The sequence below is a fragment of the Juglans regia genome, chromosome 11 (genome assembly GCF_001411555.2).
Source record: "Juglans regia cultivar Chandler chromosome 11, Walnut 2.0, whole genome shotgun sequence".
NCBI classification, from domain to species: domain Eukaryota; kingdom Viridiplantae; phylum Streptophyta; class Magnoliopsida; order Fagales; family Juglandaceae; genus Juglans; species Juglans regia.
The window spans coordinates 28,754,388-28,771,200 of NC_049911.1; the positions used below are offsets into that span (position 1 = coordinate 28,754,388).

General features: G+C 35.1%; 1 protein-coding gene across 1 annotated transcript; it reads left to right on the forward strand.

The window, feature by feature from the left end:
• Nucleotides 1–1,096: 1,096 nt before the first annotated feature.
• LOC109021808 (transcription factor E2FC-like) lies at nt 1,097–12,146 on the forward strand. The gene is made up of 14 exons (XM_035682595.1): nt 1,097–1,333; nt 1,820–1,865; nt 3,036–3,212; nt 3,311–3,364; nt 3,473–3,603; nt 3,646–3,734; nt 4,054–4,108; nt 10,018–10,070; nt 10,151–10,201; nt 10,289–10,328; nt 10,419–10,505; nt 10,584–10,660; nt 10,829–11,216; nt 11,544–12,146. The coding sequence occupies exons 1-13, from the start codon at nt 1,115–1,117 to the stop codon at nt 11,082–11,084; spliced, it is 1,335 nt and encodes a 444-aa protein (XP_035538488.1). The 5' UTR covers nt 1,097–1,114; the 3' UTR covers nt 11,085–11,216; nt 11,544–12,146.
• Nucleotides 12,147–16,813: the final 4,667 nt, after the last annotated feature.

A 16,813-nucleotide genomic window follows, 5' to 3' on the forward strand; every position in this document is an offset into this window, starting at 1 on the left:
TTATAAATATTATGAAGTTCACTTTATATGTCTATCTCTCACACTTTATACATTAAAATAGATCAAGAATTCTAAAAAATCAAATAGATCCTACTTTAATACCCATCCATCCATGCAAGTGAATGCTTTTGGTGGGTATATTCTTAGAGGGATTAAATTATGTAACGTATAATCTCAACTACACAGAGAAGTTGCATTGCTCGTGTTTCTTCTTCTTGACATGGAAAACAAAGGTCTTTGAAATGTCCAGTTCCCCATACATCGGAATGATCTGTTGAAATTCATTTTTCCTTTTTACAGACCAAATAGATTTCATCAAAATTTCTCATCTCATATTTTTTCATTTCTTTGCGCTTCTTTTTTAGTACCATACAAAATTCGTTGCCAATGGCTGTTAGGAAAAAAATTCGATTGGAAGTGGGAGGCAAATAACTATTTTGAATAAAATTAATGTTATTTTTCATTTTAGATTTTGTAATTTTATTTTTTCTAATGTTACATTTGGTAATATGATATATTTTAAATTATTTTTTCTAATGAGCGAGGTGGTTTTATCTTTGGAGTGGAGTTCATTAATCCTATTGTTGGGTGTAATTTTTTTTTAATCTTGTCTTTTGTTTATAACGGTTTTTCTCTATATAAGTGAAGTTGATTAATAAAGTATGAGGTCCCGTCCTCCCTTAAACAAAAAAAAAAAAAAAAAAATTTCTAACTCGCTGCCCGGTACGAAAAAGAAAAGCTTGTTCTATTTTCCCAATGTCTTAGGTTCAAACATGAAGCCCAAAATACATAAAAGAAGGCCAGAACCAATAAAAAAAACTTCACAGGATAATGGGCCGTGGTGAGGTAGGACATAAGACCCGAAATGTGACCGACCCGACAGAGAGAATCTGAAAGGCATGGCCATTGGCCAAGGCGGGCCTTTGTGCTGTGCGGTGTGCATTCGAATCGAACTAACCGCATCCGCGTGCCAACCTTCCCGCTGTTTCCTCACCCTCCCTCCGCTTTTACGTTTCCTTTTCGAATTTGGTCTCTCTCTCAACTCGTCTAATACAAATCTCTCTCTCTCCCTCCTTCTCCTTCCAACACCGAAAAGAATCTCTCCCTCTCCGCCATGTCGAACTCCGGCGCCGATCCTAGCCGTCCTATTCAACCGTCTGAGTTTCAACTCCGGCTGCTCCATTCTCACTCCCTAACTCAGAACCACTACCCTTTTCAGAGACCTCAACGTTTTGACTCCGCTACTCCTCCCAACGGTTCCAACTACCGCTTCTCCGATCTTCCCTGCGACTCTCACGCACACGCGCACTCCGTTGCATTTCCTAAACTCCCGGTGAGCTTCCACTGACTTGATATGACTTTCTTTCATTGGTACAAATTGTTAGTGTTTCTTTTTCATTTTTACAATTTCTTTTCTGCATTCTGGTTTTCCAATTGCGCAGCTGGTTTTCAATTTTTCTGAGTCGACTACAGAATCGCTGGTCATCAGCTCACAGTTTAAATATTCAAATAAATATTCTTATTTTGTAATTACTCTTTTTTTCTTTGGCCGTTGGTCTAGTTCTCTGCAGCTAATTTTCTGTCATTAGTTAATGATGTTTTATCTCATTATGTGAGTTTTATGCATTTTTAAGCATGTAACAAGCCAAGTTTAGAGCAGATTCTGCCTCATTAATCATTATTATGATGCCAAATTTTCTGTCATGGTATGCGTGGTCGATCTTGAATTTGATGTTTCTTTATATGTTTGTGCAATGCACCTTAACACGTTGTTACATAAAACCTTATATTAAGCGTGATTCATTGAGTTATATTTTAGGCATATCTACAATTATGTCCAGTGGAAGCAATATTTCTGTTAAAAGGTTTATTTCTTCTTTCTTCCTCTGGGCACTCCAGAAACTGTCAAGATTGTAACACTCGATGTGATTCATTAGTGTCACGCGTTCTCAGTTGACTAGCATAATGATTAATATGGTAATGGTTGCTAGACTGGGAAGTCAAATTTTGTTGGCTCATAAAATAACTTTAGTTTCTGAGGAATTTGAAGGATAAGGAAGGAGTGGATTATTCAAGTTTTAGGGACTATAAATTTGGTGTGGGTCAGAAGAAATAAGTTCAATTAGGTACTCAAGAAGCTTGATCAAAATTTTCTTGTGATTATGTTTAGGAACTTTTTTATGTTAGTTATATGCCCTGAATCTTATCGGGGCATCTAATGTATCAAAATTTTTCCTTTCGGGGAAAAATTACTTGTGAAATTGACTTGGATAAACAAACAATATGTAAGATTCTCAGATAACACTTTTTATGAATGTATGCAATCGTGTGCTCAATGGATGGAGGATGAAAAGGTATATTATAACTCTAGACATAAACAGTGGTCGGAAAAAGCTAATTGGCTCTCAAGCTCCTTATACACCACATTTGAACTTGGTTTGTATGGATATAGGAGGCCTAGAGAGCTGGATGTTTGTCTAGAACTTCCCTTAAATGTATATACTTTGATGCTTAAAATCTTCGCTCATTATATACACACAGTCACTTAATTTCTTTATATTCAGTTATAAAAATAATGACTCAATGTTGGAACTGTAGACTCTTTCCCCGTATCTACCATGTAGTTAGCTTGCTATGTCTTAACATTCTGTGAATTTTCGTTCACACATCAATTCAAACAAGTTAAGTTAGATTGCAAAAAAAATTATGTCACGGAGTGGCCGGGAAGATCGTGGAAGAGGGTCTGACTGCGTTACTGCAACAGAATTTATAAGTCCATCAGGTGTTTGATCTGATTGATCTGTAATTCAAGGGCTCTCTTCCCAGTCCGAGTTTGAGATGGAATAAGACCCGCTGGGAAGGGATTTGTTCTAAGGAATTTTGACTCTCTTCTGGCCTTACCTTTCAATAAGGGGTTCTGGGTTCTTTTTTCCCACGAGTGAAAGCTCTTTCCAGATGGAGTAGTCCAACAGGTGTTTGATGTGTTCTCTTTGTATCTTCTCATGTGATAACTATCCAATCTATGATCATTGTAGTTGAGGCAGCAAATAAATCAAATAACTGTGAGGCCCAGGCAAGTGGACAGGCAGCTATTCATGGACAGAGCAAAGTAGCTAATGACCTTTCACTTAGACCGGAGTCTTGCACTGCCATAAAGCATCATATTAACTCGAAGGTTCCAAAACATGTCAAAACTCAAAAAACTGAAACTGGTAACATCCTTTTATTCGACATGTTTTATTGCAAATATTCATGTCTTGGGCCCTTTTAATGAGCAAATTGATTTCTACGTCATTGGTTTTGCTTACAGAGTCTTCTAATGGTCTGAATGCAGCTACGAGCTGTCGTTATGACAATTCTTTAGGTATGTTTATTCTATTCAGTCATCTCTCTTCCTCTACGTCCCAAAACATCACCACACTCATGTTGTGTACATTTCGGATGTACTGTTGAAGGATTGACTTTTCTCTATGATGTGGCAACCGAGGCTATAGTACGGTTACCATGTTTTTTGCAGGCTTATTGACCAAGAAATTTGTCAATTTGATCCAGGAGGCAAAGGATGGCACACTTGATCTGAAACATACTGCAGAAATATTGCAGGTATTAAAAGATACACTCTTCCAGGTTTTTTCTATGTGAAAGGTTCAAAAGCGGAGGATATATGACATTACAAATGTTCTTGAAGGAATGGGATTGATAGAGAAAACCTCAAAGAACCATATACGTTGGAGGTAATGATAGGGAAGTTTTCATTTATCCAAAAAAAAAAAAAAATGTACTTCCTTTGGTTCATAATGGGTGAAAGTTTATGAATTGTGCGCCTTTGAGTGAAACACTCTTCCTAAAATGTTCTTATATGGGCCAAGAAAGGTGAATTCGATTTTATTTTTCTCCAATATGTGAATCAATTTTGGAAAAAAAAAGTGGGTAGAATTTGGGTTAAATGGATAGATGGATTTTTTTTTTTTTTTGAAAAATTTGATCTGCCGTGGAGCGGCTCAAGAAAGCACAACACCTATTAAGTGATAATGACCAGTTAGCAGATTACAGGGGATATAATGAGATTGGCCCACGGGAGCCGGATGATCAAGTCGCTGCACTAAAGGTGCACAGTAAATCTGAGTCATTTCAATCTCTCTCATGTGCAGTGTATAGTCTCTTAGTTTCTCCGTAAGCGGAATTATATGTTTGAATATTTTTTTCGTATGACAGCGTTATTTCTTACGTGGTAATAAATTAATATATTTAGCTGTGTTTGGTTGGTTAGTGTGATTTCAACCCTCTCAAATTAATCATCACTCGTTATTTTTTCAATTTTTCATAAAAAGGTTAAACTCTTCTTAATCTACTTTATATATATTTACACACATATATCAACCTCTTTACATTCAAATATATCAAAATGGAAGCCACAAAATACTATTATTCCCATATCAACTCAGGTCATCTTAGCACCCAAACACAACCATCTTATTGAATTGTATGGCCATGTCATCATATAAAATAAAATAAGCAACATGACAGGATCGTGTAGATTAAGTTATATTTGAATGTTAAGATGATATCAAATGATCTTTGAATAGTAGTAAAAAAGTAGTTAATAACAGTGAAAAAATAATGAATAATAATGAATTATTTGTAAATAGTAATGAAGTAGTTTCAATTTTAACCCATTCAATTCTGGAAGCAGATTTCTATGCCAAAAATAGCGAACAATGTATTGTAACTTTTTACTAGTTCACGAATTTGCATATTAGCAAATCAATTGCCAATAGATAGCTGATATTAAATTTATCCTTTTGCCATGAACGCAAGATTAACAGAAACAGATGCTAATATGACAGATTTCTGATGAAGGATCATTTTCTCTAGCAATTCTCAGAAGCATAATTTATTGCATGTGCATTAATTGTTTAGATGAATAAGTCAACATATATTCAACTTCAACATTGGATTTGAAAGCTGGTTGTATTAGTTGTATAAGACACTTGTCACATAGTGGTTTATTGAGAGAGTATAAATACATGTATCTGTACATAAAGACTCATTGAAAAAGAATAACAGAAAAAGTAAAAGTGTATTTTTCTATCGTGCTCTCTCTCATCTTCTTTCTTCTTCCTCTGTTTTCTGAACTATCATTTTCCCTTTCTTGATCTCGAGCATGAAGATTCATATTTTGTCATGGTATCAGACGGTATCTTTCCGTTTTTGACTCCACACTTCCGCAATTTCTCATCTTCTTTCTCAAGATTTCGATTTCTTGAACAATCTTGATTTAGGTTTTTTTTTCCAGACACAATGTCTGATCCCTTCCATTCAAATCCTTGTGATGATTCTTCTAGTCCTTATTTTCTTCATCATGGAGAAAATCCAGGCTCTATGCTGGTTACACAGCTACTTACGGAAAATAATTTCCATACATGGAAGAGATCTATGTCCATGGCTATTAGTGCGAAGAACAAGACTGCTTTTGTGAATGGTAGTCTCCTCAGACCAGCTGCTGATAGTCCTTGCTTGGATGCTTGGATACGCTGCAATGACATGGTAATTTCATGGCTTGTCAACTCTCTTTCTCCAGACATCGCTTCTACAATTTTATTCATGCATACTGCTGCTGATATATGGAAAGAGTTACATTTGCGTTTTGCTCAAAGTAATCGCCCTAGGATTTTTCAATTAAGGAAAGATCTCTCTGCTTTAACACAAGAAAATCACTCTGTCAGTGTTTATTATTCTCAATTGAAGGGGTTCTGGGATGAACTATCCATTCTTAAACCATTAGGGGCATGTAATTGCAAACCAGTGTGTGTTTGCACTGCCACAAAGTCCTCACTCGAAAATCAGCAAGAAGACTATGTTCTTCAGTTTTTAATGGGGCTGAATGATAGCTACTCTCAGTTCAGAGGACAGATTTTACTCATGGAACCATTCCCTACCATTAGTAAAGTTTTTTCTCTGGCCTTACAAGAAGAGAAACAGAGAGGTGTTTCTATGAGTAACACACAACATCTCAGCACTTCTACTGCCTTATCCACTAAGGTCAGTGCTCCTGTTTTTATGCCCAAGAATGGTGGTAAACCTTTTACTCGCAAAGATAAAGTGGTTTGTAGCCATTGCGGTTATAATGGTCATACTGTGGATAAATGTTACAAGATTCATGGTTATCCACCTAATTGGAAGCCTGCCAAAGCCAAGAATTTCTCTTCTGGAGTTGTGAATCAAGTTAGTGTTTCAAGTCTAGACACTAGCTCAGTTGATCGTGCACAACTTTCAACTATACAACAGCAATGTCAGCAGCTGCTTGCCTCACTTCAATGTACCTCAGATTGTAAATCTGTAGTGAATCAGCCCAATTTCCTGCAATCTGCAGTTAATCAGGCTGGTTTACTACCAACACCTATTTCAGATATCCAAAATTATGCTAATCTGTCAGGTAAAGCTTCTAATTCATCTTCTTCTTCTTCTCATTTTTCTTCTCACGAATGGATCATTGATAGTGGAGCAACCGACCATATGGTATGTTCCATTTCCTTGCTTACTTCTGCTTTTTCACCCATCAATCACTCCGTTAAACTCCCTAATGGAGCTATTGCACATGTAACTCATATAGGTACTGTGCATCTTTCAGATTCCTTAGTACTAAAGAATGTGCTTTGTGTTCCTGCCTTTTCTTTCAACCTCATTTCAGTTCATCGTCTTACTGCTGATTCATCTTGTTCCTTCATATTTTTACCCAATTTCTGTCTTATTCAGGACCTACACTCTTGGAAGATGATTGGGAAGGGTGAGCAGAAAGCTGGTCTATATTACTTGCTACAGGATTTTTCATCTTGCTCAAAGATTGATGTCACCTCTTCTGGTTTGACACCCAAAGTTGCTTCTGTCAATTTTTCTTCTTTTGATTTGTGGCATTATAGACTAGGTCACCTTTCTTTACCTCGATTACTTCTTCTTAATAAAACTGTTCCTGCCATAAAGCTGTCCAATGTCAACAATTCTCCTTGTACAGTCTGTCCCTTAGCAAAACAGCACAGACTTTCATTTCCTTCAAGTCAAAGTGTATCTCATTTTCTCTTTGAAATAATACACTGTGATATATGGGGTCCTTTTTCCATATCTTCTATTGATGGCTCTAGATATTTTCTAACTATTGTGGATGATTATTCTAAGTGTACATGGGTCTATCTCATGCATCATAAAAGTCAAACAAGACATTTTTTGCTTTCCTTCTTTGCCTTAACAGAAAATCAGTTCAATAGAACAATTAAACACATTCGGTCTGACAATGGTCTTGAGTTCAATATGCCTGAGTTTTATGCTTCTAAGGGAGTCATACATCAAAAGACTTGTGTAGAAACACCACAGCAAAATGGGATTGTAGAGAGGAAACATCAACATTTATTAAATGTAGCTAGATCTTTAATGTTTCAAGCATCTCTACCTCTTAAATTCTGGGGTGAATGCATCTTGACAGCTACATATTTGATAAATAGAACTCCTACACCTCTTCTTTCCAATAAATCTCCATACGAAATCTTATTTTCTAAAACACCTTCTTATTCTCATTTACGAGTCTTTGGTTGTCTCTGCTTTGTTTCCACCATATCCAGCCATAGACATAAATTTGATCCTCGTGCTAAGAAATGTCTCTTTCTTGGATATCCTTTTGGTGTCAAAGGGTATAAAGTATTTGATCTAGATGCTAATTCTTTGTTTATCTCAAGAGATGTAATCTTTCATGAGAATATCTTTCCCTTTCAGCTTGATTCCTCTTCCACTCCAATTCCTTCCTCTTCACATAAATCTCTTGTTTTACCACATCCTATCCTTGATATTTTTTCATCTGCTCCTACTCCTGCAGATATTCCTAATTCTAATTCATCTGCAGATTCTGTTCCTCCCATAGAAAATGTTTCCTCTTCCTCTTCTCAGCCCTCTCAAGTTCTCAGACAATCTTCTAGAGTCCGTAAGCAACCATCTTACCTGCAAGATTATCACTGCAGACTAGCTAATGCTCATGCTTTTTCCAATCCACCAAGTGCAGGACATGGTAAGACAACTTCAATTCCTTATACTCTTGATTCTGTTTTGTCATATCATAAACTTTCCCCTTCTTACAAGTCTCTAGTACTTTCAGTTTCCTCTCATTTTGAACCCAAAACTTTTAGACAAGCTGTTCAGCTTGCTCATTGGCGTGATGCCATGGCTGCAGAAATTAGTGCCTTAGAAAATAATCATACTTGGTCTCTTACTTCTTTACCTAATGGAAAGCAATCTATAGGCTGTAAATGGGTGTATAAAATCAAATATAAGTCTGATGGCAGCATTGAGAGGTATAAGGCAAGGTTGGTAGCTAAAGGCTACACCCAAATTGAAGGTCTTGACTTTCAAGAAACCTTTTCTCCCGTGGCCAAGCTAGTGAGTGTTCGCTGTCTCTTGGCTGTTGCAGCTTCAAAGAACTGGTTTCTTCATCAGTTAGATGTTAATAACGCCTTTCTTCATGGCGATTTGGATGAAGAGGTTTACATGGAAATTCCTCCTGGTTTTTCTAGACAGGGGGAGCATAGTGTATGTAAACTGAATAAATCCTTGTATGGTCTTCGACAGGCTTCTCGACAGTGGTTTGCCAAGTTGTCTTCAGCCTTACTTTCTTATGGATTTGTTCAATCTCAAGCTGACCATTCTCTTTTCACTCTTCAAACTTCAACAACTTTTACTGCTCTTTTAGTTTATGTCGATGACATAATAGTTGCTGGAGATCATTTGCAATCCATTTTGGATTTAAAACAGTTTCTTGATCAGCAATTCAAGATTAAAGATCTTGGAGATTTAAAGTTTATTCTTGGCTTGGAAGTGGCACGTTCAGCTAAGGGAATTGTTTTAAACCAGAGAAAATACGCTCTTGATATTTTGGAAGAATCTGGTTTTCTTGGTTCTAAGCCTTTGAGTTTTCCAATGCAGCAAAATATCAGATTAAGCAAGGATGATGGTCCTCTTTTGACAGATGCTTCTCTTTATCGGAGACTCATAGGTCGTTTGATTTATTTGACTATTACTCGACCTGATCTAGCATATTCTGTGCAAGTGCTTAGTCAGTTTATGGATAAACCGAGACAACCTCATTTAGATGCTGTGCACCGAGTTCTCAGATACATTAAATCTTCTCCTGGTCAAGGTTTATTTTTTTCAGCACATACGTCACTTCATCTTAAGGCTTTTACTGATTCGGATTGGGCGGGATGTCCTGATTCTCGTAGATCAGTAACTGGATATTGTGTTTTCTTGGGAGATGCTCTTATTTCCTGGAAATCCAAGAAGCAGCCGACTGTTTCACGCTCTTCTGCAGAAGCGGAATATAGGGCGATGGCATCAACTACATGTGAACTGACTTGGCTTCTTTCTTTACTTTCTGCTCTATGTATTTCTCATTCACAGCCTGCCCTTTTGTTTTGTGATAACCAGGCAGCCCTCCACATTGCTTCCAATCCGGTCTTTCATGAAAGGACCAAACACATAGAGATCGATTGCCATCTAGTTCGTGAGAAAATTCAAGCTGGCACCATTAAAACTCTACATGTTCCAAGTTCCCATCAGCTTAGTGATCTTCTTACTAAGCCTCTTGGATCAATGCAGTTTCATTTTTTACTTTCCAAGATGGGTGTTATTGATCTATACACTCCATCTTGAGGGGGAGTATTAGTTGTATAAGACACTTGTCACATAGTGGTTTATTGAGAGAGTATAAATACATGTATCTGTACATAAAGACTCATTGAAAAAGAATAACAGAAAAAGTAAAAGTGTATTTTTCTATCGTGCTCTCTCTCATCTTCTTTCTTCTTCCTCTGTTTTCTAAACTATCATTTTCCCTTTCTTGATCTCGAGCATGAAGATTCATATTTTGTCAGGTTGTTGCTTTGTAAACTGAATATAGATTTAAAAGCCTTCATGTTCTCTAATCTTTCGTCTTAAGTTATTGCAGTGACTTGAACTCTCTCTGTGGTTTCATTACAGGCTGAAAATAAAAGCTTACATGTTAAAGAACGCAGTCTTGATAAATCTGTAAGGTTTGTTCACTAGGAGTTGAGAGATGTTTTTCTGCGATTGAACTCTAGTGTTTTGAACTTTCATCACGATCCTTCTTCAGGCAAAAGCAAGAGCATTTGAGGGGCTTGGAGGAAGATGAAAATTATCAAAAGTATACTCTGAATTTATATGTTTTTGGATATATTTGAGACATCGTTTCGGTTCTTTCACTTGATACTTTGCCTCTTTGGACTCTTAGGTACCTCTTTTTGGCAGAGGAAGATATTGTATCTCTTCATGCTTCCAGGTCTCTCTTTCTCTCTCTCCTCTCTAGGGAAACTACATGAAACTTGTATCATATCTGTGGATCTCTCAAACTTACTTTCTAGTTGTTGCTATCATCGTCTCAGAATCGAACACTTGTTACAATAAAAGCTCCACAAGCTAGTTATATTGAAGTTCCAGATCCCGACGAGGTGGGTGGTGTAGATGGATGGGGTTTGAAAATTGATGCACTATACTAGTTTGTGATTGATTAGTTTCTTGATAAGCAGGATTTCGGTTTTCCCCAAAGGCAGTATAAAATGATTATTAGAAGCACCACTGGACCGATTGATTTGTACCTCTTGAGGTATTTTCACTCTGTATCCCTCCTTCCCTATCCCCCTAGCTCTCCCTCTCTCTCTTTCCCTCCATATATGTGCATATTTTTTTTCTTGCAAATGAATATAACATCTTTTTCCATATTCACAAAAAAAAAAAATTCTTCTTCTCACAGCCATTTTGTTGATGATTGTAGTAAATACAACCGCCAAAATGAGGATATGAATGTCAGGTACGCTAAATCAATGGATTTATCAGCTAGGAATATTGGCCATTGCAGAATAGAAGATGCAAGGCAGTCTTTCAAACACCAGGGTGATTATATGAATTCTCCTGAAACTTTCAGCTTACTGGATTCAGATGTGTGTGGGATTCAGAAGATTACTACTTCAGAGTGTGATGCACGTATGTTTGGAGGCATTTGGTTTTTATTAGCCACATATAAATCTTAAAAGTGAATGTTTACGGATGTCTATTCTTCCTCTCTTGGATCGTACCGAAGGAAAACGAACCAACTCGTTTGCAGATTGACCATGATTACTGGTTCCAATCGGATCCTGAAGTCAGCATGACCGACTTATGAGGTGAGCAATATTCTTTAAGTAATGCTAGATACAAGTCCCAAATAGACAAGTCTCATACAAGCCTTTTATAAAACAATGGGTCCCACTAATAAAGAATAGTTTTTTTTTTACACTTTTTTAAGGTGGAGTCTACTTTTTTACAAGGGCTTATATAAAGCTTGTCTATTTGGGACTCGTACAAATCATTCCTCATATTTTCTTTCTCTACTCCTTTTCCAACTCAGTTCCTGGAATTCTAATATCTGATCATGCAACTAAACAATTTGAAGGCCAGTCCTTCTGAGGAAACCTGTACATATATCACCTTTTACCTTTTGTGAACTACAGCAAATGACTGGTCCCAAATAGGCGACTTTCTTGAAGATGGTTCTCCTAAGAGTAATGCAGCATTTGCTCAGCCACCAGCATGACATGCGGACGTTGTCATAATGCATATGGGAAGCAGATAGTTGGACGTTGTTCCGTATGGCATGAAGGATGTCATTTATACCTTTTCACGCATAGATTTTGTAGCTAGTTTTTCTTTTTTGTTCTGTTCTTTTTCCCTCCCAAATTAAATTGGTTATAGCTAATCACAAGATTTAGAAAATGTCTGGAAAAGATGCCGGTTATCTGCCAAACTACCGATGTATGTAGGGTCATTAGTGTAGGTTGATATAGGGTCCTGATCAAGTAGGATGATGGCATGCCACTGTTTATTTTAATTTTTAGGGCATGTTATGCAGTAAAGGTGCAAAAGAGCGTGGGATAATATGCAGATACAGATCCTGAATTCTTCGTAAATGTTGAAGATGGTCCAAGTAACTTTATACCAAGGCACCATTTGTAAAGTTTGGGCGAGCTATAAAGATGTCACTCTTGATTGAGGTTGATAGACTTTTTTTTGTTGATCAATATTATCGACGAGTTCATCCCCACTGTAAAAAGTTAAAAGCCATAGTGTTCCATAATTAAATTGGAGTAATAAAGGTCTGCGTTTGTGTTTCTTTTTATTTCAACCACCGAGTTGATGGTTTAGCTACCAAATCTTACAAAATATAAAATGCGATCGGAGTAGTTCTGGAGTTGGATTGGAATATTTTAAGACTAGAGTTTCAGCTACATTACCTGTGTGTGATACTATATGTTGAGAAAATGAAATCTGAAGCCAGGCAATCATTATGATTTTTTTAAATTTTAATATAAAATATAATAAATAATTCAATTTTTTTAAAATTTTAAAATAATAATAATATTAAAAAATAATATTCTAATAATATTTTATCATCTCAACTCAATTCAATTCAACGATTCCCTCGATCTAATTTTTTGAACATGTAAATAAAATAGCAGTCTTGAAGTCGGTCAGAGTGGAGTAATGTAATGGTTCTTCTAGCTTGTTTGGAGAGTTAGATCATATGAAAATTTTGTGAATAATAATAAAATAATTTGTGAATAGTAGTGAGATAATTTGAATTGAATATTTTTAAAATTTTGAAAAAAGAGAAAAAAAATTGAATAAAAAATATTATAAAGTTAAAATATTATAATAATATAATTTTATAATATTTTTTTGGGAATTGAAGAAAGTTTGAATTGTTTTTTATTTTTTATTTGAAAGTTTGAAAAATTTATAATGATTAGTTTGAAAATATTGTATTTAAATTATATTTGGAAATAATATAGGATGAGATGAAATGAGATCCGATGAAAATTTTGTATCTTATTAAGGTCCTAAACCTGCTCGGATGAGATGAGAATTTTGTAAAAAGTAGTAAAATAGTTTGTGAATAGTAGTGAGATAATTTGAGTTGAGTACTTTTTAAGTTTTGAGAAATGAGAGAAAAAAAATTAAATAAAAAATATTATAAAATTAAAATATTATTATAATATAGTTTTATAATATTATTTTTGTTTATAAATTTGAAAAAGTTGAATTATTTTTTATTTTTTATTTGAAAGTTTGGAAAAATTGTAATTATTAGTTTAAAAAAATTGTAATGAATAGTTTAAAAATTTTATATTTGAATTATGTTTAGAATTTTAGAATGAGATCTATTTTTAAATAAACCCTTACTCAAAATAAGGACCAAAAGAAGGTTCAAATAATATTTGAGCCAATACTTCAAAATGTGACCTGAGTTTTCTTTGAATCTTCACAAATTTTCATCTGGCAGAGTCTCACTGGTGGTTTGTTAAACGAGTGCTGGCAATCAATTTAACTTCGTCTCAAGTTATTATAGTAGTATGCGTACGTACTTGGAAATTGTGTCCAAGAAGGGTTCCCATCGAGTTTAGAAGTATTCTACTGAATACCGCAAGTCCACTGCGCAAAAATTTCTAAAAAATGAAACAATTATCAGATGGGTGTTGTTGGCAGAGAATCCATGTGCCCCCCTATCCTTGGGTCACCATCATGCCAACATACAAGTAGTCAGTTATTCAAAGGCTAAAAGAAGCTTTCAGTAATGGGGACCCAGTTTGACCTAACAAGGAGGCTTTCTGGGTTTCATTGTGGCTGTAGAACTTGCTAGGAGTTTTCTATACCTAATTAGCTTCTTGATCTTTCATTTGACAGTATCTCTCTCGTGAGCCATTCGCCTTTGTTGCATTGATTGTGAAGGCCAGCGGAACTAAAATCGGAACTCTTTGTCCTCTTATGATAGTGATTATCCTAACTCTTTGGGACCATTGATCATTGTCGTGGTTTAGAGTGTCGCAATCTGATATCTTTAATGGATAAGATCACATGTGTCCCTCTGGGTTGGAGAATGCTCAATTATGCTACATACAACCGCCCCTGCGGAACCGTGTGCAACTGGCTGCCACATCAGCACTTAACAAAAATTACAAAAAGAAAATCGAGAAAAAGCATCGGTGGACTGAGTGAAACGTAGCCAAGGAAGAGAGAGGAACTGCGTAGCCAAGAAAGAAGAAAATCAAGAGAAAGCAAAAAATTCAAGAACAAGTTGTTCGTATTCCCCAAAATGACATTTTATGTGGACGAAGAAGAGGTTTGGAGATGCCCAAAGCACCCCTCCAAGCGTCGCATTTATGCAGAGTGAAAGAAAGGAGCACCTCCCTATCGCCCAAACCCATTTTTCAGAGCATTTTGAGTGACTGAAAAATGCCAAAATTTATTGCTGCAGAGCATCTCAAGTGACTGAAAAACACCCAAACTACCATCTGACTACAGAGCATTTCAACTAACCTCTACCATCAGCGAGAAATTTTTTTTCAGAGTATCTGACTACAAAGCATTTCAGAGATGGCTGCCACCAAATTTTTTTTCTTGGGGGAGGTGAGGTTTAATCAAAGTATATTAATAATGGACTGTTAATTTCCAGTATAGCAAGGATTTACAACCATCTTCCCCAATGGGGATATCTACTTCATGAGAGCAGGTTAAAGCATCCATCCAAAATGACCAAGAGAACCAAGAAGGCCGGTATTTTTGGTAAGTATGGCACTCAATATGGTGCTAGTATGAGGAAATAGATTAAGAAAATGGAAGTTAGTCAACACAATAAATACTTTTGCTAGTTCTCTGGGAAGTTTGCAGTGAAGAGGAAGGTTGTAAGAATGAGTTTTGCTACACAACCTCCACCACACTCCACACTTTTTTAAATTTTTTAAATTTTTAATATTTTTTTTAAATTTTTTTTGAGTTTATTCTTTTTAAATTATTTTAAATTTTTTATTCATTATTTATATAATAAATATTTAATAAAAAAAATAATAAAAATTAAAAATAATGTGAAGTGTGGAGGTTGTATGAATAGTAAGAGGTTGAGTAGATTTTTTGTATAAGAATATGTGGTTGCAAGGATTGTGGAAAAATGAAAGCAGGATGTGTATATACTTTTTCATCATTCAAAAAGACTTTTTCTTATCCTAAGACAACCGGCCACGTGGGATGCTGTGTCCCCGTGATTCCCTTGGCCAATTATAAATAGATTTTTTTATATTATTATATTGATGTTTGTGGGCAAAACTTTACCCTCTAAATTCTAGTAGTTTTTACTTTACCCTTCACAACGTTGACCTATATCAATCCACCAAAGCCATAACCCTAGTATCCTAACTCGTCCTTGGGCGGCTTGCCATCGTTTGTCTATATAATTCCTTAAGTAATGATTTTTTTCTTATTTTGTTTTAAAGTAAAATTGATAGTATTTAGTTATGGGAAATATTGAGATTTCTCACCACTGGCGATTAGGTGTTTTTTTTCAACCTAATGATTAAGAATGTATTTTTTAATACATTTGTCAATTTTTTTAAATGTTTAAGAGATTTAAAAAAAATGTTTAAAGAAAAGCAAAAAAAAAGAGAGACTATTTGGTAAGAATTATCGGCATCACCCTTTATTTATCCAAAGTCAAATTGTTCGGCTCAGACCCTTAACTCATTGGTCTGTAATAAAGAGGCCCTTTGCCAACCACGTTACTAACACTAATACACCTTTAATAAAACGACAAAACTAATAATATTGCTTTTGCTGGAAAAGAAGAAGAAAAGTTCACCTAACTCAGAAATTGATATGACATATGATATGAATTGGCAAAACACTCAACTCAAAGACTACCTAATTCTGTTTTAAGATAATGACTCTATAACTCTATTGGCGGGTTCCAATTAACTACTACAACTGTTCTCTTATTCACTCCTCACCTTTTCTTTTTCCCAGACTATACCCCTCGGTTACCATTGATTTCAAAATTTGTTCTGAAACTTTGTAGGCTGTGAACAATTGTGTTAAGGTTTAACCATCAGTATTTTTTTTTTTTTTTTTTTGAGGTGTTGAAACCTTAGTTGGTCTCATGTCTTTCTTTTTTCTTTTCCTTTTTAAATAGACGGGTAGGCCGGTGTGTCAAATTAAGAGAATAGTATCTCTCAACACTCTTTTTAAATAATAATAAATAATTTATAAATAATAGTAAAAGAGTTTGAAAATATCTTAAAATAGTTATGTTCCTAAATAGACTTTAATATCAAACGTAGATTCATATCCCTAATTTGGGAATTAAAAAATATCAATGAAATCGTCTAAATTTCTTCTCTAATAAAAAATATAAAAAATAATATTTGATTTAAGATATAAAAAATAATGTTAAATATAATTTTAAAGTGCAAATCTTACGTACTCGCTTTGAAAAGTAATAGAATCCATCTTAAAAAATAAATATTTTTATTTGAATCTTAGATTTGTCTATTCTTTTTTTTTTTTTTAAATACGAAAGACTTTCACAATTTAAAACGATACAAATCATTGTCCAAACAAACTTCACATCACAAATACTTAATCCGTTATCACGCCATATACTTTTTAAATGACAGTTAAGAGTTATAAAGCGACGTCACTTGCGCACTCTCCAGTTGCTTTGTTCATTTAAATTATTTAATGATGTCTCAAGATATGTTAATTTAATAAATATAATTATTCATTCACATAACGAAGACTTACCGGCTAGTATCTATGCTTCAACCCACTTTTGACGACCAAATTGTACATGCATCAGCCGTTAAGGCGCCTCTTAGCCATCCAAATCACTTTTTTCTTCTTCATCCCTAATCATTCGTGACTTGAATTTGTCAACACATCAGAAATTTAAAAAATA

Excerpts from the sequence above, each read along its gene's own strand:
- LOC109021808 (XM_035682595.1), top strand. The coding sequence starts at position 1,115 with ATGTCGAACTCCGGCGCCGATCCTAGCCGTCCTATTCAACCGTCTGAG. Across the intron at positions 3,604-3,645 it reads ATACTGCAGAAATATTGCAG|GTTCAAAAGCGGAGGATATA; the intron begins GTATTAAAAGAT and ends TCTATGTGAAAG. Across the intron at positions 10,506-10,583 it reads AAGTTCCAGATCCCGACGAG|GATTTCGGTTTTCCCCAAAG; the intron begins GTGGGTGGTGTA and ends CTTGATAAGCAG.